This window comes from Staurois parvus, unplaced genomic scaffold, assembly GCF_062004578.1.
Source record: "Staurois parvus isolate SC_StPar_1 unplaced genomic scaffold, SC_StPar_1.0 ptg000090l, whole genome shotgun sequence".
NCBI classification, from domain to species: domain Eukaryota; kingdom Metazoa; phylum Chordata; class Amphibia; order Anura; family Ranidae; genus Staurois; species Staurois parvus.
Genome location: NW_028317886.1, coordinates 11,869,824 through 11,893,726, shown reverse-complemented (window position 1 = coordinate 11,893,726; position 23,903 = coordinate 11,869,824). Strand labels below are relative to the sequence as shown.

At 41.5% G+C, this 23,903-nt stretch overlaps 1 protein-coding gene across 1 annotated transcript in view; it reads left to right on the top strand.

The window, feature by feature from the left end:
- Nucleotides 1–1,772: 1,772 nt before the first annotated feature.
- GUCY1B1 (guanylate cyclase 1 soluble subunit beta 1) overlaps nucleotides 1,773–23,903 on the top strand; it is a 72,301-nt gene continuing 50,170 nt past the window's right edge. The window contains exons 1-2 of the mRNA XM_089670418.1: nucleotides 1,773–1,922; nucleotides 18,038–18,111. Of these exons, the coding sequence (XP_089526544.1) occupies nucleotides 1,920–1,922; nucleotides 18,038–18,111 (77 nt within the window). The 5' untranslated portion in view covers nucleotides 1,773–1,919. The remainder of the gene's footprint in view (nucleotides 1,923–18,037; nucleotides 18,112–23,903) is intronic.

The window sequence follows — 23,903 nt, the reverse complement described above, 5'->3', positions numbered from 1 at the left end:
TACACGCACATGAACTTTAATTGCATCCCAGACTTAGTCCATAGGGTTCAATACTGAGTTGGCCCACCCTTTGCAGCTATGACAGCTTCAACTCTTCTGGGAACGCCATCCACAAGGTTTAGGAGTGTGTCTATGGGAATGTTTGACCATTCTTCCAGAAGCGCATTTGTGAGATCAGGCACTGATGTCGGATGAGAAGGCCTGGCACACAGTCTCCGCTCTAATTCATCCCAAAGGTTGAGGTCAGGACTCTGTGCAGGCCAGTCAAGTTCCTCCACCCAAAACTCGCTCATCCATGTCCTCATGGACCTTGCTTTGAGCACTCTGGTGCGCAGTCATGTTGGAACAGGAAGGGCCCATCCCCACAAAGTTGGGAGCATGAAATTGTCCAAAATGTCTTGGTATGCTGACGCCTTAAGAGTTCCCTTTGTTGGAACTAAGGTGCCAAGCCCAAACCCTGAATAAGGACATCACACACTAATCCACCCTCCACCAAACTTTACACTTGCCACAATGCAGTTAGACAAGTACCATTTTTCTCTTCATCATTTCCCATGCTGCCGTGTGATTGGCTGATTAGCAATTTGTGTTAGCAAGCAATTAAACAGGTGTTCCTAATAAAAAGGCTGGCAAGTGTGTGTGTGTGTGTGCATATATATGTAGCCAGGGAAGGCAATGTACATGTGTGTTCTTTCATAGAGACTACAGCTGTAGAAGGGGGCAATTGGGCTGTTACTTGACAGACAGTAGAACATGCAGGAATGTAAAATTAGGAGGGGTGGGAAGTATAGATAGATATAGACAGGGGCGTCCCTAGGGTTGGTGTCACCTGGTGCGATAACATTTGGTGACACCCATTCCGACAATCCCTGCAGAATGGATCGGATCTGCAGATTGAGCATAATGGATTGGACTCTGATCCATTATGTTCAATCCGCAGATCCGATCCATCCTGCGAGGATCGTCAGGCTTTCTTTACAACTTACCTTTTCGTGGAGCTGGTCCGGTGTCACCCCGTATAGGGTGCATGCTGACGATCCCCGCAGAATGGTTCGGATCTGCGGATTAAGCATAATGGATCGGAGTCTGATCAATTATACTCCCCAATCTGCAGATCCGATCCATCCTGCGGGGATCGTTGGCATGCAACCTATACAGAGTGACACTGGACCAGCTCCATGAAAAGGTAAGTTGAGTAGAGAAAGCCGACGATCCCCGCAGGATGGATCGGATCCATCCTGTGGGGATCGTCGGCTTGCTTTACAACTTACCTTTTCATGGAAATGGGTCCGGTGACACCCCATGCAGTCAGTGTCACTCGGAGTGGGCTGCACCCCCCCCCCGCCTCGGGACGCCACTGGATATAGATATATATAAATAGATACTTCCCACCCCTCCTAATTTTACATTTCTGCATGTTCTACTGTCTGTCAAGCAACAGCCCAATTGCCCCCTTTTACAGTTGTAGTCTCTATGAAAGAACACACATGTACATTGCCTTCCCTGGCTCACTATGATAAATACCCTCATCTCTTCCTATGTGATCCGCTACACGACAGCCAGCCTGCTTTTAACCCCCTGCCTCCCTCACTGCAGCACAGCAGTATGATTTCCCAGCACTTGAATGTGACTTTGCCGTTGCTGCAGCAACAAGAGAAGACGATGATTCCCCGCTCACTGCGCTCATTGTTATGTCAGGCATCCTCCGCTCAACACTAACCAACATCAGCCCTGGGATTGGGCGAGAGCCCGCACAGGGCGCTCCGCCATTGGCTGTGGACCGCTGCCTGTCAATCAAAGGCGGGGCGACGTGTCCGGGTCTGTTCTGCAGCTTCCCTAAGCTTCATTAGCGCTGCAGACGCTGTCACTAAGTAACTCTTTCTGTTCCATTCGCTGGGCAGGGCAGAGCAGCTGGCAGGATGGTAAGTGGATATGATGATTTCACTATTAGATTGTTGCAGTGCACCCTGGGTATGTTATGTATCATTATTATGGTATTACACTGCACCCTGGGTATATCCTATATCATCAGTGCATTTTTATACTGCACCCTGGGTATATTATATATCATGTTATTACACTGCACCCTGGGTATATCCTATATCATCAGTGCATTTTTATACTGCACCCTGGGTATATTATATATCATGTTATTACACTGCACCCTGGGTATATCCTATATCATCAGTGCATTTTTATACTGCACCCTGGATATATTATACATCATTATACTATTACAGTGTACCCTGGGTATGTCATTATTTTATTGTTATACTGTACCTTGGGTATATTATATGTCATTATTTTATTGTTATTCCGTACCTTGGGTATATTATATGTCATTAATATATTTGTATATTGGGTATATTATATATCATTTCCAGGATGCAATGGCTTCACATTAACAACTGGGTTGTTCTTGCTATGGTTCTGTATGGATCAGCAGCTTCACATCCATGTATTCAGATGGTGTGATGACAGCTAATAAAGAATAGTGCACAGTACAACCAACGCGGGTGGGTGTTTCACATCATTCCTTAAAGGATTTTCCCTTTCTGCAGTCCTGCAGGCGACATTATTGCTTCCTCTGTTTCTTCTCCTCTCTTTTGCTCTTTCTGTAATTTCTTTGTCTCATAATTAAGCAACATTTCTAGCATTAACTGTCATAAACAATGCCCCCCCCCCCCTTTCATCCAGCTAGACAGATCTAGTAAAACCCAGAACCCTACCAAGTGTGTAATAGTCATCCGATGAATCGCTTCTCCCATTTCCCGGCTGTTTCATCCAATGTCAGGCAGGAATATGCTGGGAAGATGGCTAAGCTTCATCTTCAACGTAAATAATTGGGGACGCAGTCACAACTGTTTACGTCAGTGCATGAGCTCAGATTGTCAGTTTCGGGAAGGCCCCAAGCTCAAATGCGTCCGTTTATTTTCTGCCACCATGAAAGAAGACTGGTCCAGGACACTTTTAAAATATTTAAACATGGGGAATGGCAATTGGAAGTTCTTGTTTTGAAAACATGAAAGTTGGAACCAAAGCCTAAATTATAAAAAAAAAAAAATCCAGGAAGGCTCTTACGGTGGACTCTTCGATTTTATTATCCATTCAATGTCTAATCCAATAAAAAGTATTGAATCAGCAAACTGTGGAGTAGACATAATTTCCCTTCCAATTGATTTATACTCAATTTAGATCAGATGCAATCAAACTGAGTGAGCCAAGGCAGAAAATTATGGATCACTTTGGGGTTGATTTACTAAAACAGGAGAGTGCAAAAGTTGGTGCAGCTCTGCATAGAAACCAATCAGCTTCCAGGCAGTGGCATGGCTATGGTAGAGTGGACCGCACCAGGGTGACACCCACCAAAGCGATGACACCATCAAGTAGGTATATTCTGGGCTATGACTGGAATGAGGTGACAACACCAGACTAGGGAGAACATGAATATTCGGTTCTCTGCCTGCCCCGCCTCTCCTCCCCAACTGCAGGACAAGTGCGGCTCGCGCCTCCTTCTGGATGTAGTGACGTCATCATGCAGCGTGTGTGCTCCTCGGTTGTCCTGGTAATGAGCAGTTGTTTACTAGCTGGAGCTGGATGGAGTGATGGCGGCCTGTGGGAGAAGTGAAAGACCCTCCTGTGGGAGAGGAGTGCAGGAGAATTGTTTGCAATGTGAGATTGTGGGGTACAGGAGAATTACAACTGAAGGGGGGAGGCTGCAGGGGAATTATAATTATGTGGGTGTAGGGTAAATATAATTGAAGGGGGGGCTGCAGGGGAATTATATGTAACAGATGAGGTATTGTAATCGGGTTTTGTGGGGCAATTACAACAGGACAGGGGAGTCTGGGGTAATTTATAATGGGGTGGGAGAGGAATTACAGGGTCATTATAATGTGACGGGGGCAGGGGGAAGTACCATGGGGTAATTATAGTGGTGGAGTGGGGTATTTATGATGGGGGATATGTAATTTTAATGGAGGAAATACTCCAGGGTAATTATAATGGGGGGCCACCAACCCTCACCATGTGATGCCCCTTTTCCAGGTTTTTTTGTCAAAGCTTAATTGAACAAGCTGAAGTTAGAAGTTGATTGGCTACCATGCACAGCTGCACCAGATTTTGTATTCTTCAATTTTAGGAAATCAACCCCTCTGCATTGATCAGAGATGTGATCAATAATTTGCGATTATATTGCACATCATCAAATTAATTAGTTGTATGCTATATATTGATTATTCCTATCGGGAGAGTTTGATTGGAAAATAAATCAATCATTTATCAAAGTGTGTAGGAGTACCATTAAAAGAGAAGTATGGCCAAAGCTTTGTTGGGCATACTTCTCTTCTGGATCACAGGAGTGCTAGACCAGCTGACCTCACAAGCTGGTCTAGGCTGTGGAGGGATTCCAACAATAATGTTGGGATCCATTCTGATGCCTGATTGAGAGCTGGCGCAGCCTCTCAGCACACTGCCAAGAGCCTGAGCCAGCCACTTCCACACCCTTCCCAGCCCAGCTCCCCAGTGACTCTCTGCTCCGGGAAGGCTGAGAACTGAGTGATTAGTGGCCATGTGATTGTTCAGTTTTCAGGCCTAGAGCCAGTGGGGGACAGCTGCAGCATCGGACTAATGCTGCAGCATGGGGGTGAATATGTATGCTTGTTTTTTTGCATTCCCACATTTTTCTTTCAATGGCAGAAGAGACATTCAGTGTCTCTGCAATAAAAGCAACTTACCTGTCTGCTTGCAGTCTTAATTAAATGTACACTGAGCTGCGCATGTACCGTTCAGGGTACATTCTCAGTCCATGCATAGAAGTTACACTTTCCCACGCCAGCCAATCAAGGCTGCTGAAGACCAGCACCCAAAAGAAGCCCGAGAGAAGGTGATGATGCTGGCGTTGAACCTCGTAGGGATTGGACCCTTGAACCAGAGGCAAGTATTACAGACCTTAGTTCTGCTTTTGATGTGCTAAAATGCTTGGCATGGTTCCCCTAATAAACCAGATAGATATGTCTGCTCCTATCTCAGTGCCACAGTGCAGGCCCATAGATGTCAATGGCAGCACATTAAAACACATATAACATGCGCTTCTCTTCATTGGCAACAGGTATTATTAGATCTTGGTCAATGACTATTAACCCTCTTCCATTACAAATTCTAAATGGAAAAAAAAAACATATTGAAAACCTGCATCAAGACCTATGTCAGTGCACAAAGCAAACAAATGTGGACGCATGAAAATGCACATGCTTAGGGCTGCAAAAAATTACCAATACCCTCACACACGTACAGTAGATCTAATTGGGGCATTAAGGTATTTCTCAGGCATGGGTATTCAGTGATATAGTTTATATTAACACTAATATTGCTGAAAAAACACAGTACATTGTATCACTCCACAGATATTTTTTCAAATGTATGCCAGATTTGCAATTCATGTGTGTAGATGACAGAATTCAACAAGCTTTCTACAAATGTGGAGGGAAGGAAGGATGAATTTGTTGCCCATAGTAAAGGAAATCTACAACCCCGATTCAAAAAAAGTTGGGCCGCTGTGTAAAATCTACATAAAAACAGAATGCAATTATTTGTAAGTCTCATAAACCCTTATTTTATTCACAATAGAAAATGAAAAACTTTTGAAATGTTTAAACTGAGTAAATGTACCATTTCAAGAAAACAAATAAGCAATTTTGAAATCGATGGCAGCAGCACATCTCAAAAAAGGTAGGACAAGGCAACAAAAAGCTGGCAAAGTAAGTGCTATAACAAAGAAGAGCTGGAAGAACATTTCAAAATTAATTAGGTTAATTGGCAACAAGCCACTAACATGGTTGGGTATAAAAAGAGCATGTTAGAGAGTCTGAGAGTCTAAGTAAAGATGAGCAGTGGTTCACCAATGTACGAAAAGCTGCGTCTAAAAATTGTTGAAACATTTCAGTATAAATACTCCTCAATGTTAAATTGCAAACACTCTAAATATATCATCATCTACAGTACATACGATCATCAAAGGATTCAGAAAATCTGGAGAAATCTCTGAGCACAATGGATAAGCCTGAAATGCAATATTGGATGCCTGTGATCTTCAGGCCCTCAGACAGCACTGCATTAAAAACAGGCATAATTTTGTACATCACTGCATGGGCTCAGGAATACTTCCAATAATCGCTGTTTGTGAACAAAGTTCACTGTGCCATCCAAAAATGCAAGTTAAAGCTCAATCATTCAAAAAGCCATATGTGAGCATGATCCAGAAATTCTTTAGTCTTCTCTGGGCCAAAGCTCATTTAAAATGGTCTGTTGCAAAGTGGAAAACTGTTTTATGGTCAGATGTTTTGAAATTTGACGTTCTTATTGGCAATCATGGGCGCCACATCCTTCAGAGTAAAGGGGAGATGAACATTCCGGCTTGTTATCAGTGCTTAGTCAAAAGTCTGCATCTCTGATGGTATGGGGTACATTAGTGTGTATGGAATGGGCAGTTTGCACATCAGGAAAGGCAACATCAGTGCTGAAAGATACTGTATATCCAGGTTTTGGAGCAGCATATGCTCTCACCCAGACGACATCTTTTTTTAGGGAAGGCTTTGTATATTTCAGCAGAAAAATTCTAAGCTGCATACTGTACCTATGATAACAGCATGGCTTTGTAGTAGAAGAGTCTGAGTGTTTCGCTGACCTGTCTGCAGTCCAGACCTTTCATCAAATATTTGGTGAATCTGGAAATGAAAAATACAACAAAGACTACCCAGGACTGTTGAGCAGTTAGAAGCCTATACCAGGCAAGAATGGGACAACATTCTTCTCCCAAAACTCCATCAACTGGTCTCCTCAGTTTCCAGACTTTACAGAGTGTTGTTAAAAGAAGAGAAGATTCTACACCATGGTGATCATGGGCCTGTCCGAACTTTTTGAGTTGCTACCATCAATTTCAGTTACCTCATTTTTGTCTTAAAATGGTACATTTTCTCAGTTTAAACATTTGATATATTTTCTATTGGGAATAAAATACAGGTTTATATAGATTCTACACAGCATGCCAACTTTTTTGGAACTGGGGTTGTGTTTTCACATCATACACCTTCATTTTATAACATCAGTATTGTAATAGCAATACAAACAATATTTATTATTGATAATTCAAAATAAATGTACTTTAAAATTCTCCTTTTTATGTTATGACCTCTGCCTGTCTGCTGGCCATCTCTTTACCAACTTTCTAGATTCCTTGCATGCTTTGCAGTTTCTCCTCTATTCTTTCAATTTCTAAGGACTACATTTCACATGGTACCTTGCTGCCTACAATCAGTGATTCCTAGAATGACTCCGCCTCCTGAAACTTCTCCTCTCAGCAACTCAGTAGTCCATAAGGCAGATTCTGTGAAATGTGTGACACAGCAGTGCCTAATCACAGGGCATAGTGATTACTTTAAACCAGGGGTGTCCAACCTTTTGACTTTCCTGGGCCACATTGGAAGAAGAATTCGAATTGTCTTGGGCCGCACATAAAATATACTAACAATAAGGATAGCTGATGGGCAGAAAAAGTTGGACAGATCACAAGTTAACGATTACTGATATAGATAATGTACCTATCTAAGTAATAAAACTTCATTTTTTGGGGTAATTTTCTAATAGTAAAAAAGGGCAACATAAAACCAGTGCGATATTTAACACTGTTTTTTTATAAACTAACACATCAATATCTGGATGGATGTAGTAGCAATTCTCAGTGGCTTCTCAAGGTGCTCATCAGATATTTTGGTTCTAATTTTGTCCTTTGTGTGCTTCATCCTTGAAAATAGTTGCCGGTGTTGGTGTTCCCGAAAATTGATGACATGAATAAGGTGTGATTGTGAAGAGTAGGATATTTTTCTTTGGGAATAAAAAACGTATAAAAGTCCAGTAAAGAGACAGTGTCAAATATTTATTTGGCTGCATGTGTTCGCTAAGTGTAAACACATTTTTACAAACATATTCTCCCCAAAAATCAAGTTTTTAAGCACGTTTATGATTTTCTGTTGGGCTGCATTCAAGCTGTTGTGGGCCACAGGTTGGACACCCCTGTTTTAAACAATTTAGCTTCAGCATGTCAATGTCTGAAAATGGGAGTCGGTAACATCACAGTAACAGAAGGTTTGTGTTACCAACAGAGGATAAAAGCAAATCAATTGTGTATAGTAAGAGTTATAACTGTCTTAGAACCAAACATATTAAATTAATGTTTTATAGTATTTAGTATCTGTGAATATTCAAGACTGATGTCATTGTTCTCTTAAAACACAGGTGGTTTTTGTTTTTTTTAAATTGTCAGTGTTTAGGGTGCTTGCACTTGGTACTGATATATGAACACCAGATGTGCTGTCCTACTAATGGTTAGCCAACAGCTAGCTAACAAAACTGACAGAAGCAGCATTGTGTTGCATTCCAAAACTGAATTTGCTTCTATGAATAGTTCTGTAAAACTGCAATACAATCACGTAAACTGAAGTTATATTATGCTTGTCAATATGTTTCTCACTAACAGCTACCTACAAACCACAATAAATACATAAATGTGATCTGGATATATACATGACTTTAACAAACAAAACACATGAGCTTACAAATATATGTGTATCAAAGGGAGAATGGAGGAGACCTTCACTGGTGTTCTTCCGGAAGCTAAAATGGCTTTGCAGTGGCAGATGGAGAATCTTTATTAACAAGACACTCCCTATTCTTGTTGAAAGGAATAGTAAAAACAGGTGCAGTTGCAGTGAATGCCCAATACATGCTCCCTACTCAACACAATGATGATATACAGAATACCAGATCTTCTTTGCAGAAAGTTCCTGAGAACCGGTCCATATGGTGTGTGCATATACAGACGTAAAGTTTCTTCTAGCTCCCAGAATGCCAAATATTCAAAGAAGATCTTCTTTTCAAGGGGGAGGTGTATTTTAAGCACATACTCGTGCCTGTTCATGCATACGTGTGGAAGATACTAACTATTAACACAGATCTTTGTTTTTTTTTACTGATCAAATTGCAGCAGTAGTTTACCTGAAAGCAATGGGCTGCATTCAGATCAGTAAAAGAAGCCTAAACACTTGGTGTTTGGAGACTATGAACAAGAGCCCTTAGGGCCGGTTCACAGTAGAATCACACAGGAACACAGTCTGCGTTCCTGTGCGATTCCTGTGCGTTCCCCTGCAGCACGATTTGGCATTTCATTCATTTGAGTGGGCTGCAAACCACAACGGAACATACAAAAAGTAGTGCATTCGCTACTTTTGAAAAACACTCCACACTAAATCTCATGGTACTGCTGTACCTTGCAATCTCGTGACCGATCTGTGTTTGGGGTGCTGTTAACAACCACAGCAGATCACAGAGGTAGTGCATTTTGAATGCAGTGCACAGAACATGCCTTAGCCACACCACCTTCTGGTATGAACTGGCCCTTAAAGTTTATCTAAACCCAAAACATTTGTTTTAATTTTGGATACAGTAGGATATGTTTGTTTTTTTTCTTCTTTACTGTCTGTGTGTCATTGGAAACATTTCTCTATATTTCATGTTCTGAAGCCACAACAGAAAGTGAGGAGAAAGCTCCCCAAAGTGAGGGGATATCTCCTGCTCCATAGTTGTTACCAGAACAGTTGTCCCCTTACCAACTCTTTTGAAATCAAATTTTGTATTTACCTTCATTTATTGTCCCACAGATAATGGTCACAAGGACAAATAGAAAGGACAAATCTTTCCAATGGAAACACAGACATTAATAAAGACCTAGGAGTTCTAACCCTTCCCCAATCTACAACTAAAAAAAACATTTCTGGCATTAGGACTGGTTCACACCATAATTCACGCACATTTTTGAATGTTCCCGCGTGGTATGTTTTTGACAGACCATTCATTTAGTGGGCTACCAAATGCGTGGGAACCCACACAAGTTCAGAAGGCATGATTTTTTAAAGCACGTCTCACCAAACTGCATGTTATTACAATACCATTTGTTTTGGTGGCCAAAAAGGCACATACATTTGCTAAATGCATGGGGTTCCATTAACATCAACAGTGCATGTGTGCAGATAGCAGCATGTTCCTGTGGAATGCGGGAAATGCTTCAAGTGGTGTGAACGGGCCCTTAGATGTTTGACTTGAGTCTTATGGACCTCCATGCTGAAGATGTGCATGGATCATAATGCAAGTGGTGTGACTGGGCTGTTAGATGTTTGACTTGAGTCTTATGGACCTCCATGCTGAAGATGTGCATGGATCATAATGCAAGTTGTGTGACTGGGCTGTTAGATGTTGGAACTTAGTCTTCTGGACTTTCCTGCTGAAGATGTGCATGGGTCATACTGCAAGTGGTGTGACAGGGCCCTTAGATGTTGAATTGAGTCTTCTGAAATGCCATGCTGAACATGTGCATGGATCATTGGCAAACATTTATTAGACATTTATTAAACTAGCATAGCAATTTGCCTTTTTTAAATGTATCATCGGGGAATGTAAAAGTAGGGTTTTAGAAAAACAGAACAAAAGAAACCCTCAGTTCTCATCATGTGTTTGGTCTAGCTCACCTGTGTCAATCCAGAGGTGCCAGACAAGATCATCGAGTGACCAGAGCAAAGATGCCAAATTGTGCCTTCTCCCCACCAGGCAGAGCAGGTGGTAGGTGCAACATGCCACACCAAAACCTGTGTGATGGTTGTGGCACACCACAGGGAATTGAAGAATTTTTAGCTGTACACATACTGCCCTACAATAATAATATGGAGCTATCATTGGCAAAGGAAGAAATGCCTTGACATGGGTGTTAGGAACAAAATGTCACTTCATATCAGTGAATTAAGAAAATGCCCCTGCCTCGATGCCAGTGGAAGGAATAAATGGCCCTACATCCATGGTGTTACTAGAGGGAGAAAATGCAGCTGCATGAGTGTCAGTGTGGAAAAATGCTGCTTTGTTGGTGTCAGGGGGAGAAAAAATGCCACTGCATGGGTTGTATCAGTCTAAGGTGGGCGCATTGGCATCAGAGTCAGTGCGATAAGGGAGTCATGGGTCGGTCTCATTGAGGTGCATTTTGCTAAAGGGTCCTGATTGGCTTTACAGGGAAGGGGACCTGAAGGCTCAGATGGTCAGATGGGACTTTTTGGAGCTTTGCAAGGAAACTCTGGGGCTGGAGTTGCTCTCCCTAACCTCCATGTTCTCACTAGCCTCTCCTTTTTTCCTATTTCTAGTCATGGATATGTTACATGACAAGATATTACAGGAAGTAGGGCACTCTGCACTGAGAGGAACCATGTTCTCAGAAGACATCCCCTCTCCATGCTCTCTTCCACCCAGAGTAGGCTGCTATTGCAGAAATTAGAGAGTAGTAAACCCCCTGTCATCTCAGCCTAGGGTTTTTAGTAACCAATCTGTGGCTCTAGCATTGGTTGTTCATTTGGACTAGTTATTACAAGCCTTGATTTGAACAGTAGTCATTGTCTAATCTTGACTTACTAATGGATATGTGTGTGTAGTAGCACTCAATGTTGCGCAAACTAGAAAATTCTATGCTTGTGGAATTTGCTAAGTGTCTGCTATGGCACATACAAGCTACAACATGTATGTACTGAATTTACTAACAATTGCTGTTTACTGAATGCACACTTCAGTGTCCAAACATGCACTAGCTAAGCCAAGGCATGCCTAAAATTAAAATATAAGAGCTAGTGAGCGCGCTAAAGTGAAAGCAGCTAATGCACAATGGTAAACCAAAAAATACTAGAATAGTAATGTAAACGGGGGTGCAGCGCTAAGGACTCAGTAAATATAAAATTCAATAAATAAAAAATATCTCTAATAAATAGTTCATAAATATAAAGATAAAAAAAACAGTTCATAAAGTGACTCTAGTGCTCCTGTTATAGTAAGAACCGGTGTCCGTGCAGTGATTTTGTAGGTAATGCACACTCACTGGACGCGCATATAAAATGCGCCTTTAAATCAATATTCCAGATGTCATCAGTAATGGGTCAGGAACTAGGTGGTCTTTCCTCTAAGGGATGGTAGGTCATCAGACATGATCCATATGGGCTTTATGGATGATCCACATCCGCCAGAGTTCCCTTCAAGGGGTTAAACTGGTATTACTCCCTAATTCCTTCTATGGATACAGGGGTCCGTCCTGAGGCAGTTTGATCTGAGGATTTTCAATATGTGGCTCCAAAGCTACCAGTTCTCTACATTCTCCCAAAGATTCACAAAAACCCTACCCATCCACCGGGGAGACCTATAGTCTGCGGCATAGGCACTCTATGCTCTAAAGTAGGAGAGTATATTGATTACTTCCTACAACCTTTAGTATCACAAACACCTGCTTTTCCTTGAGACACGAAACAAATTCTGAATGACATCAAAAATATCTCCACTATCTCTGATACTTTTTTGGTTACTGCTGACGTTTCATCGCTATTCAGTAATATAGCACACAAGGATGGTATGGAAGCGGCAGAATATTACTTAAATGCACTATAACAGGAGCACAAGAGTCACTTTATGAACTGTTTTTTATCTTTACTGTATATTTATGAACTATTTATTGGAGATATTTTATATTTATTGAATTTTATATATTTTTTGAATTTTATATTTACTGAGTCCTTAGCGCTGCACCCCCGTTTACATGCCTAAAATAAAATGTAATTATCTTAAATGTTTTTTGGGCCTGCCTAACCACCAAGAGCACACAGTATTTTAATGCATATTGTAGGAAAAAAACTGGACCAAGTTCACATGGCTAACAATAAAGCAGACTGTAAAGGCCTTAATTTGGAATCATAACCTCATTGAATTGAATACAGAGGGGTATTGTACTGTGTATATTGTGTCTTTGTGCGCATTCACAGAAGACCAAGCACTAACAGGTGTAAAACAACTCATGTACTGTTGCATAAAAGAGAGATTTTAATTGTATGTTTGCTACCTTTTTTTCTGCAACCGCATACTTTACAGTATTTTTTATTAAAACATTTATCCTGACACTTATACATTTTATTGTTTGGGTCATGTATTTTTTTTTTCATTTGATTCAATTAGATGTTTAACTGCCTCCCGCCCGCCATATAGTCCAATGACGGATGCAAGGCGGTTCTCTCGTTCTGGGTGGACGTCATATGACATCCTCCCATTCTCACCGCGCATGCGCGGCTCTGGGAGCGCACAGCGCACCGATCGGCGGTGCGCTGTGTCCCTTGGACACAGCGGATCACTGATCCACGGAAAGAGCCGAAGATGTCGGCTCGGTCATGTGATCAGCTGTGTCCAATCACAGCTGATTGCATGTAAACAGGGAAATGACGGTTATCGGCATTTCTCTCCTCACGAGATGTCACGCTGACAGCTCGTGAGGAGAGGAGAGCCAGTAATCGGCATTCCTCGGAGGGGACATGTACACTTATCATCAGGGCACTGATGATCAGTGTGCCCTGATGATCAGTGTAGCCCCAGCAGTGCCACCTGTCAGTGTCCAGCAGTGCCAGCTCTCAGTGCTCATCCATCCACCTGCCAGTGCCCATCAGTGCCACATCAATGCCACATATCAGTGCCTACCAGTGCACATCAATGCCACATATCAGTGCCCATCTGAGCTGCCTTTCAGTGTCACCCATCAGTGCTAGTCAGTGCCAACTATCAATGCCAATCAGTGCCACCTATCAGTGCCAGTCAGTGCCGCCTATCAGTGCCAGTCAGTGCCGCCTAGCAGTGCCTGTCAGTGCTGCCTATCAGTGCCGCCTAACAGTGCCAGTCAGTGCCACCTAACAGTGCCAGTCAGTGCCGCCTGTCAGTGCCAGCCAGTGCCACCTATCAGTGCCATATATCAGTGCTGCCTTTCAGTGCCCATCGGTGATGCCTGTCAATGCCCATCAGTGCCACCTACCAGTGCCTCCTCATCAGTGCCACCTATCAGTGCCCATCACTGCAGCCTCATTAGCACACATCAGTGAAGGAGAAAAATCACTTATTTACAAAATTTTATAACAAAAACTAAGAAAAAACTTTTTTTTTTTCAAACTTTTCAGTGGTTTTTGGTTTGTTTAAGAAAAAATAAAAATCCCAGAGGTGATTAAATACCACCAAAATAAAGCTCTATCTTTCACAAAAAAATGATAAAAATTTCATATGGGTACAGTGTTGCATGACCGTGAAATTGTCATTCAAAGTGTGACAGCGCCGAAAGCTGGAAATTGGCCTGGGCAGGAAGGGGGTATAAGTGCCCTGTAGTCTAGTGGTTAAAGAAGAATTCCAGGTATGGATATTTTATACGTAGTTACAAGTTCTTCAACGTAACCATGTATATACTATATCTTCCCAATAACCCCGGAAGGTGGAAATCACTCTATTACTTCACTTGCTTCCTTGGTCTCGTGATGAGAGGCCAGTCTGGTGCATTGTCAACACGGGAGGTTAGCTGCTCAGCACGGTTGCCATTCAGAGAATGTCACTGCCCCAGTTCTTCACTGTGTCCTATAAGAGAAGCTTTGCATTCATTAAGAAAACAAATGCTTTTCATGAATGTTTTCATCGGCCTCCATGGAGCTTCCAATCAAGTTCGCCTGAAAATCTGACAGGTGGACCTGATCAGAAAACCTGTGTGCATTTATAGATGGAGTGTGCTAAGCTCATCCACCCTCTGGCTACATTTATTCCTTGAGAAACCAAGCCTCAACATCTCCCCGCCATAGTTCTCCAGTTTGTTCTCACCCACATTTGGGTCACATGTGAACTGCTACCTGAATAATATAGGTGCTCCTGTGCACACACTCCTTCAATTTCATGTTTCATAATAGAAAAGTAATTGACAACCTAGCAGGGAAAATGAATGTAGTTGTTTCAATAGGCTTGCAGATCTGGGAGTGGAAAGTGGATGTAAAACCTGAACAATGAACTGCCCTATTAGCTAGCTTTTGCTTTGGTAAATATAACATTGAGAACATTTTGTTATATCTGTCTGATAAGTGCAAGCAAGTACCTATTGATCCTGGTGGTAATTCACAGCTGTCCTGCATTCTGTGTACATTTCCTGTGTTATCGCAGAGAGTCTAATTAGCTTTTCCAGTTGGTATCTTGGAGCTAGAGAATGATTAGTCTCTTTGTTGCATACAATAGGATGGGGGAGGGTTTTGGTAGTATAGCAAAAGTCAACAGGGCAGGGCTGACACTAGGTACACTTTAAGCACAAGAACCTCACTACCAGGGTCCCTAGTTTATGCTGCAGCATCTACCAGATGTTGAACAATCAGTTATGGGTGAAATGAGCTTTAAGAGTCTTTACCCCCTGAAAAAGAAAAATTGGTCAACAGTGATTGTAAGTATTTGAGTACATTGTAAACTAACCCTTTCTCTGTACTGGCATCCCATTTAATGCACCGGGGTGCTCAAAATCCTGCTGTCAATCAGCTACCAGTCAGCGTCAGGCACTGATGCTTTAACAGGGATACATCTTTATTCAGGACTGTACCAGCCAGAGTTCACACTATGTATTGAATTGCACTAGGAATTAGGAATGTGCATTGTATGTTCTTAAATTGCACCCCATGGCATGTATGCACTACTGTTGGGAATGCACTGCAATCGGTAGTTTTGTACCATGCAATCTGGTGCAAGCAAACGAAATGCGTATGCAACCTGTGTCGTTTGGGGTGTTGTCAACATTGCACTGACACCTGCTGCAGATCAGAAGGGCAGTGCGGTTTGAATGTAGTGTGGGAAACCAACGCAGATTGTGGATTTCCCAGATCGCATTCTAGTGAACCAGGGTTTATACCATACCCCCTAATGCTGAAGTACAAAGGCAAAAAACCTTCAGTGTGCAACTCCCCTATCTGACCCTCCCTCCCCAGTACTTACCTGAGCCCGATCCCAATTCAGCGATGTGCACAAGAGCAGGGGCTCTCCTGGGTCTCCCCCTCCTCATTGGCTTAGACACAGCAGCCATTGGCTCCCGCTGCTGTCAATCACATCCAGTGAGGAGGCAGCAGGGGGGCTGACCTGAGAAGAGGAGGATCAGGGCTGCTGGGTGCAAAACCATTGCATAGAGCAGATAAGTACAACAGGTTTGACCTGAAAATATGAACCTTTAGTACCTCTTGAAATTTTCTAAATGCCTGCTAAAACCTTCTACCTGGTTATTAAAAATACAGTCAGTACCTAACTCCCACAAAAGAGGTGGAGGGTGCTTTACATTTTTCGAGAAAGCTGTTTAATAGTAAATGTTTCATAACTGCTAACTGAAATTTTAGATTTTGTTTGTAAGCCAAGACTTAAATTGCTACTAAACCCTTTCATTTTACTTTAATTTTAGTTCAGGAAGTCCAGACTTACACATAATGTATAGACTGCTTCCTTAAGAATCATATTCTTGGCTGTGCACCCAGTCCCCAAATTGCTCCCTCCCCCATCCCCCAGTTTGCAGATGTCTCCTTTGCCTAGCAAACAGCTAACTGCAAAGGAGGCACCTGTGTGTGCACATTCCTGGCTGGGGCTGTGTTTGTCCATGGAAACACACAGCGCCTGGCAAGCCACACACCTGCTCCCTCTTCCTAGCTCCTAACAGAGAGCTGTGGGAGCCATTCACACCCCTACCCTCTGCAACAGAGCAGGTTGTGGAAGAACCATCAACAAGGACAGCAGGTAAATGTTTGGGGACAGGGGGGCAGAGGTGGTTAGAAAAGCTTTTTTACATCAATGATGTAAATACATTAAGGAAAAAAATGCTTCTACTCTCTAGTGCTACTTTAAAAATGTTCATGTGTACGTGACCTTAGAATTAGATTTCTGAATCCTGAGCCAAACATAGTTCTGATTCGTTGCCCGGTGCTGTCAGTTTAACATTTTTTCATGCGGTGGTTACAAAGGATGGTGTTAAAGTGGTTGTAAAGGTAAAAGTTTATTTACCTTAATGCATTCTATGCATTAGGGTAAAAAAACCTTTTAAGTGCAGCTCCCCCTGCAACCCTCCATAAATACTTACCTGAGCCTGATTTTGGTCCAGTGCTGTACATGTCTGCAGCAGCTTCTCTCCCCGTCTCCCGGCTCTCACAGGCTTGGCTGAGAGCAGTGGGAGCCATTGGCTCCTGCTGCTTTCAGTCATAACCTGTGAGCAGAAAGCAGGGGATGGGGCCGAGCCACGTTGTATGTCGGGAGCGAGCCTGCATGAGTGCCCCCATTGGAAGCTGCTTCTGGTAAGGGTACTTGGTGGTTGAAAGAGGGAGCCAGGAGCGCCAGTGGGGGACCTGAGAAGAGGAAGATGGGGGCTGCTTTGTACAAAACCTTTTGCACAGAGTAGGTAAGTATGACATGTTTCTTATTTTAAAGAAAAAAAGGGAAGCTTTACAATTACTTTAACCCCTTAGTGCTGGCGCCTCCCGGCCCTTTAAGGGGTTTCTGATACCGGAAGGTGGGGCGGGGTTTAGGGTCATATGACCACCATGATTGGCTATCACAGCAGTCACATGATCGGAAAGCTCCCGATCGCAAGTAGAGATTGAGAGCTTTCCGTGAGGTGCTAGTAACTGTGCTGGGAGATGCCGGCACATATTTGTTTACAAATATGCGGCCCCTCAGTGTCAAGGCCCAGCCGCCAAGAGGTCACATATTTGTGTACCTCTGGCGCCAAGGAGTTAAGGTAATTCATCAGAGAAGGTGAGCACAGGAAGGATCTCAGAAGTGTGGACAGTCTCATTCACTTTAAAAAGAATAGGCTTGTGACAACAGAAAACTGCAAACCTGCAACAAGAAATAAGAGTTGTCAGCCTGCCGCATATGTAGTGGGAAAGGTGTGTGTGAACCACAAGAGTGTCACCAAGAACTAACAGTGTATTTCAGCTGTTTGTGTCTTTAGCTGTAACCCCCAGAGTTTATTTTTAGAGGAATACTGAATTGATGAATTTGTAGATGCAGCCTGGTGAGCTGAGTCACTTGTCGATTTATAATATCTTGTATTTGTGAGGTTCATTTGTTTCTATATATCACATTTCTCTTTCTTTGTTTTTAGTATGGGTTTGTCAACCATGCCTTAGAATTGTTGGTGATAAGAAACTATGGCGAAGAAGTGTGGGAAGACATCAAGTAAGTTTATTATCTATCTCATATTACTGCAACTTTTTGATCATTCGTACCAACTTTGCTCTAAGCAGGCCACACAGTGTTGGATTTTGATTGGCTACTACAACAAATATTAAGAAACAACCATGTAATTTGTAGGACCATAAAGCTGGATTTATCTAAATGGATTGCTTGAGAGTGGTCAGTTTATTGTTGGTAAATCCAATATAAATGACACTCAGAATCTTGCTTTGTATAACTTTAGGGCTTATGTGGGGTTGTCTGCTTGAATCCCAACCACAACACTACCTGCCTGTTTACATGTTCTCCCTGTGCCTGTGTGGGTTTACCTGAGTACTCTGGTTTCCTCCCACACTCCAAAGACATGCTGGTAGGTGAATTGGCTCCTGTCTAAATTGGCCCTAGTATGTGTATTTATGAAGTGTGTGAGTTATGGACCTACTTGAGGGCAGGGTATGATGTGAATGTACAATATATGTAAAGCGCTGCATAAATTGATAGTGCTATATAAGTACCTGTAATACTTGAATAAATAAATAAACAAACAAATAAATAAATGACTACATGTACATATGTTCACATATTGCCTGAGCCCTGTGTCATCCGAGCTTGATCATAAGCAAGTTAAAGCTGAACTCTAGGTATGATTTTTATTTTATAGTTTCATTGGTTCGGCTTGGACCAAAGTAAATATGCACATTGTATCTCATAATCTTAGAGAACACTGTGGAAGCTGCAAATCATTGTAGTCAGCACTGCTATAGTGATAGCAACAATCTTTTTGGTCCTTTGGCTTCCCTTTGGCATAGTAGCCACAGGGATTTGTTCACTCGGCACTGCCGTATTTCACAGAACACCTTGTATTTTTTCCAATGAATACAAGCCGTTCACTGATTGGATGAACAGGAGATTGTGACATCACCACCCCACCTCTTCTCTTTATCCAATCAGAGAATGCCTTGTATTCATAAAAAATACAAAGCATTCCGTTATTGGTGGTAGTGCTGAGCGAGTGACCTCTTTGGTTACTATGCAGAAGGGAAGTCACTCAGTGCAGGATCCTGGAGATCTTTGCTATTGCTGTAGTAGCGTTCATTGGCGATCCTTCAGGTATGAGATATGCATCATCACATTGGTCCAAGCTGGACCAATGTACTGTAACTATACAATAAAAATCATACTTAGAGTTCAGTTTTAACTAGACCTTCAATACTGCTTCCAAGGTCTGCTGAACCCATTGTGTAACTAGGTAGTATCAAACACATGTTGTAGCAGGTGGATAAGTTAAGGCATTCATGCAAGTCTTTGAGAATTCATACAATGACATCTAGAGTATATTTCGGTTTTGGTGGTCTGTTTTATTAAACTCTGGTTTATGAGTTGCGTGTGCAATGAGGATTTGTCTTTACACAAGAATGTTAATGCAGCGCACTTCAGCCTTTCATCCACTGTAATAAACTTTATTTAAATCTTACATGACATTCAATGCATTTGTATAAGAATAACGGCTCTTAAGTTCTACATCAGTTAAAGTGGAAAATGTTCCTATGTAGTTTATATATTTTACAGGTTGTATAATGTATAGCATTTTCTACATTACTGGAGCAAGGTGCAGCGATTGTGTGAACAATGGTTAGATTGTCATTACTTACAGTTTAATATAGACAATTGTACATTAAAACCCAACTTAACTTTCAATTTAAATCTGCCAGGGGAATAGAAAAAGGTGTGCAAAGTCCTGCTAAAACAGCTACAGCTTGAGTAGAAAGCCTGTCCCCTACCATCAGCTGAAGAGTGGGAGCTGTGCTCTGTTTTTTATTTACAATTGCTTATGTTGCCCTAACTAACCAACTGAACAACCATCCAACCAATTGGCTTTCCCTCTACATTTTGTTTGTGTAGGTATACAGGAATAAAATGGAGAATCTTGAGTAGTTACAACAGACAGTATATGACTCTGGCAGTCAAATAAAATGATACGTAACCAGGGGCGGACTGACAACTCATGGGGCCCCTGGGCAATAGGGGATCATGGGGCCCCTGTGTCCTTGCCCAAATTCAAAAAAGGGCATCTCATGGGGCCCCCTACTGACCCTGGGCCCTCAGGCAGTGCCCGAGTTTCCAAATGGTCAGTCCGCCCCTGTACGTAACACACATTCTCTCTTCAACAAAAAGGTCTCCTTCTGCACACAGACACCAACTCCCTGTGAATGAAATGTGAATGAAATGAGTAAAAGAAGCTTCAGCTCCTGTTCTCCACCTGTAGAGAACTCCTCAGACATGATTCGTCCTTTTCACAAGGCCACTCATTCTCACTTATCCCAGAGGTTCCTGAGGAGAGATAACCCTGGCTATAACTTACTTATATAACCAGAAAGGATGGATTATTCGGAACATAAATCTTTCCATTATAGAAATAATATGTAAAGCATATTTTAGGTATGGACAGTTTCCAATTGCTTGAAGCCCAACTCTAGGCTCAGGTTCCCCCTTCCTTAGAGTACCATGGTACATCTCACTTTTCCAAGTGTCTTTTGGTCTGTTCAGATGACATCACAGGTCCTCTGTGCCCTCGTTTTCCCACAGTGTGGGACAATTTTAGAATATGCAGTAAGTGACCCTCTCTGCAACATTCTACTATGAGCCCTAGATGTCAAGGCTTTACTCCCTACACAGGGCTCACAGGAGAATGGACACTAGCCATCATGGAACCTGGAAGAGGAGCAGCATTGCATCAGTGAATGAGTGAGTTTCCTGGGTACAGGTGTAAATCAGGTGAGTATAACAGACCATGCTGCTTTTTTTAAGAGCCAGGTGGAATTTTATATATTAAAAAAAAAACTAACATCCACAATTTGCACTTGTTATGTAGTTACACCACTTGTACAGAAGTGATTTTGAATTTCAAAAACTGATGGTCTGCTAAAACAAAATATGCATGGTCTTAATAGGAATATAGAATAATCAAAAAAATTTAAAAAAAGGGCCAATTGCGGACTTTAGAGGCATTGCAACAAAGAAATCACTTTATTATAGAAATGTAAACCATTACATAGCAATTACATACATATTACTCTGCTAAGAATGCAAGACCCCCATATCATCCTCTGGCAGTCCCAGGGAGCCGGGCAGCTCTAACTCTAGGCCAACCCTTGGTGGGCCTCACTACAGAAGGTGTCCAGGGCAAAACTGGACGTGAATTGAATCTTCAAGTTTAGAGACATATTAGCTCTACTACCCCAACTGCCTGGGCTATTCCTACTTTGTGGAATTGAGGTAGTGTACTATATCGGCCCTATCCTCCCTATTGCTCCATCCTTGCCTGTATCATAACAAGGTTTTATATATGCTGCTTAGCAACCATTGTGGCCGAGTGGATATTTTTGAAACCTTTAAATATTTATCTACATCAATCTTACAGCCTATATCTTTGGAAGATTTTGAGAACAACTCCTTTATAGGGACTATCAAGTGCTGTTTCATCCTTATGGGATCCCCCTGCTGACTTGCCTGACACATGGTTGCTCCATGCGTTACCATCATCTATCCCGACATACTTTCTGCTCTGTAGCCGATACCTCAAGTAACTCCTGAAGAAGCGATACTGTCGCGAAACATGTCGAGTAACTACAGATTAACTATCATGTGATTACCCATATCAACATTCGATTTATGTCTTTTGATATCTTTACCGGGATAGAGTAAATTTGTGTAAATTTTAATAATAATTTTTGAAGAGTTTTGTAATCAGCCTAGAAAACTACCCCCCTTTGGGGGTCTTGCATTCTCAGCGGAGTAATATGTATGTAATTGCTATGTAATGGTTTACATTTCTATAATAAATTGATTTTAAAGATATCTTTGTTGCAGTGCCTCTAAAGTCCGCAAGTGGCCCTTTTTTTATTTTTTTGGATTATTCTATTTAGTATTATGGGACGTGGCTTAGGAGCCTATTATATGCCCTTACAGTCGGTCACTCTGTATGGGATAATTATCCATGTTATCCTTAATGGGAATATAGAAAGTATACAGGATTTGTGGAATCTCAGCAGAATAACATGTTTGGAAGCAGTCTTGAGGAAAATCTTACTGGAGAAGAAGCTGTACCTGAGAACCTGCAGTGCAAGGATCTCCCGTTTGTTTTTCTCCTTTTCCTCTATTGATTCTGTGGATATAATCTGTGCTTCTTCTGTTGCTCTTGCTGCCTCTTGAATATTATTATTATGTATTATTATTCCCCCACAACTCACCAGATCACCAGGCATCAGGGGGGCAATTCAGAGATGAGTCCCATTCCCCTACCAAGATGGTGGTCCGCACACAGAGACAAAGTGCAAAACATGGCATGGTTAGTCATTATTGGACAAAGATTCAGCTGTATAGAGACTACAGACAATTGTAGTGACTAGTCCATTGTGATTTTATTGTCTGTTTGAGTACAGCTTTCACTGTACAGCTATATGCCATAAAGCAATCATCAACCTATGTATGGAAATAAAAAATCCATGAGACGTAACTTTGTTGTGCAGCCTCCTCAATGTAAACTGATGCTTTTTGTAAAAGCAGACTTAAAATGACAGGTGGAAGTTTTTTGTATAGAATTATTGGACTGAAACTGGTGCGAATGGTATTCTAATTTCTATGAATTAGAATATACTGCTGGAGTTATGGAAAAAAAGAACTGCAATAAATACATTTGTAGGAAATATTTCCTTTGCAAAACTGACAATGTAATGAAAAAATGTAAATAACCAATGTGTTAAAATATAGCAGTTCATTGTCACTAGACTCAGTATAAATACAGATAAAAGAACACATTTGTGGAACATTCACAAAACTATAAATTATTAACTAAGTTGTCTGCTTTGATTTATAGAAGCTGAATCATGCTAGAAAAATGTGTTTGTCTTCCAAATGTGTTAAACCTTATATAGTTTGAAAACTTTTTTTGCACAAGCGCAGTGAACTTTACGTTATAAATAAAACCTTGTAAAACATTGAAAATAATTGGGAAAGGGCGAGGCTCAATTCTTTTTATTTCCTATGTTCTTGAATTCCACTTTCTATTTTTTGTTGTTCTACTTTGATGACGTCTACAAATGTTGCACTGCCAGCACCTTTTTGGGCAATTGATGTGCTGTTTTGCATTTTACGATGTCATTTTTTAGCATTCTTACTAGAACGTCTTAAATATTTTATTCATATTGGTTATGCTAACCTTCAGGGTTACAGGATAATATACTTTCACAAGTTTTACATATTTTGGTTATTCTATGGTGCTCCTTATGTTATCAAATGTCTGGACATTTGTGGGTGGTAGCTAAACATTCTGAGGTTAACAAGGGTGTTTGAAAAAACAAATGTACAAAAAATTGTGTTTTTCATATATTTCCAAACCATTTATGGTGTTTTGCCAAGTACATCTGATACGGAGCTCAAAATGTGTTTGGTGGAATGGAATCAATTTAGAAAGTGGTGAAATAACTTTTTTTTTTCACTGGTCTTACAACTGTAACTTTTTCCAACTCACTACTGCTGTATTAGTTTATCACAGATTTTCAGTTTTACATGATTTTGCAGGACAACTTAAATGCTTACCTTTACAGAGGTCTGGAAATAGGTTTTTAGTGTAATGAATGACATCTCTACTCTGAACCCTTGAACCCTAAATAATCTATCAAATCAGGGGAACAGGCCAGGATTTTCATAAATTGCCACAACAATTCCCCTCGCCCGCTTGCCCACACACACATACCACCCAAAAAATAAATAAATGTTAAATCAGACAGGAAGAA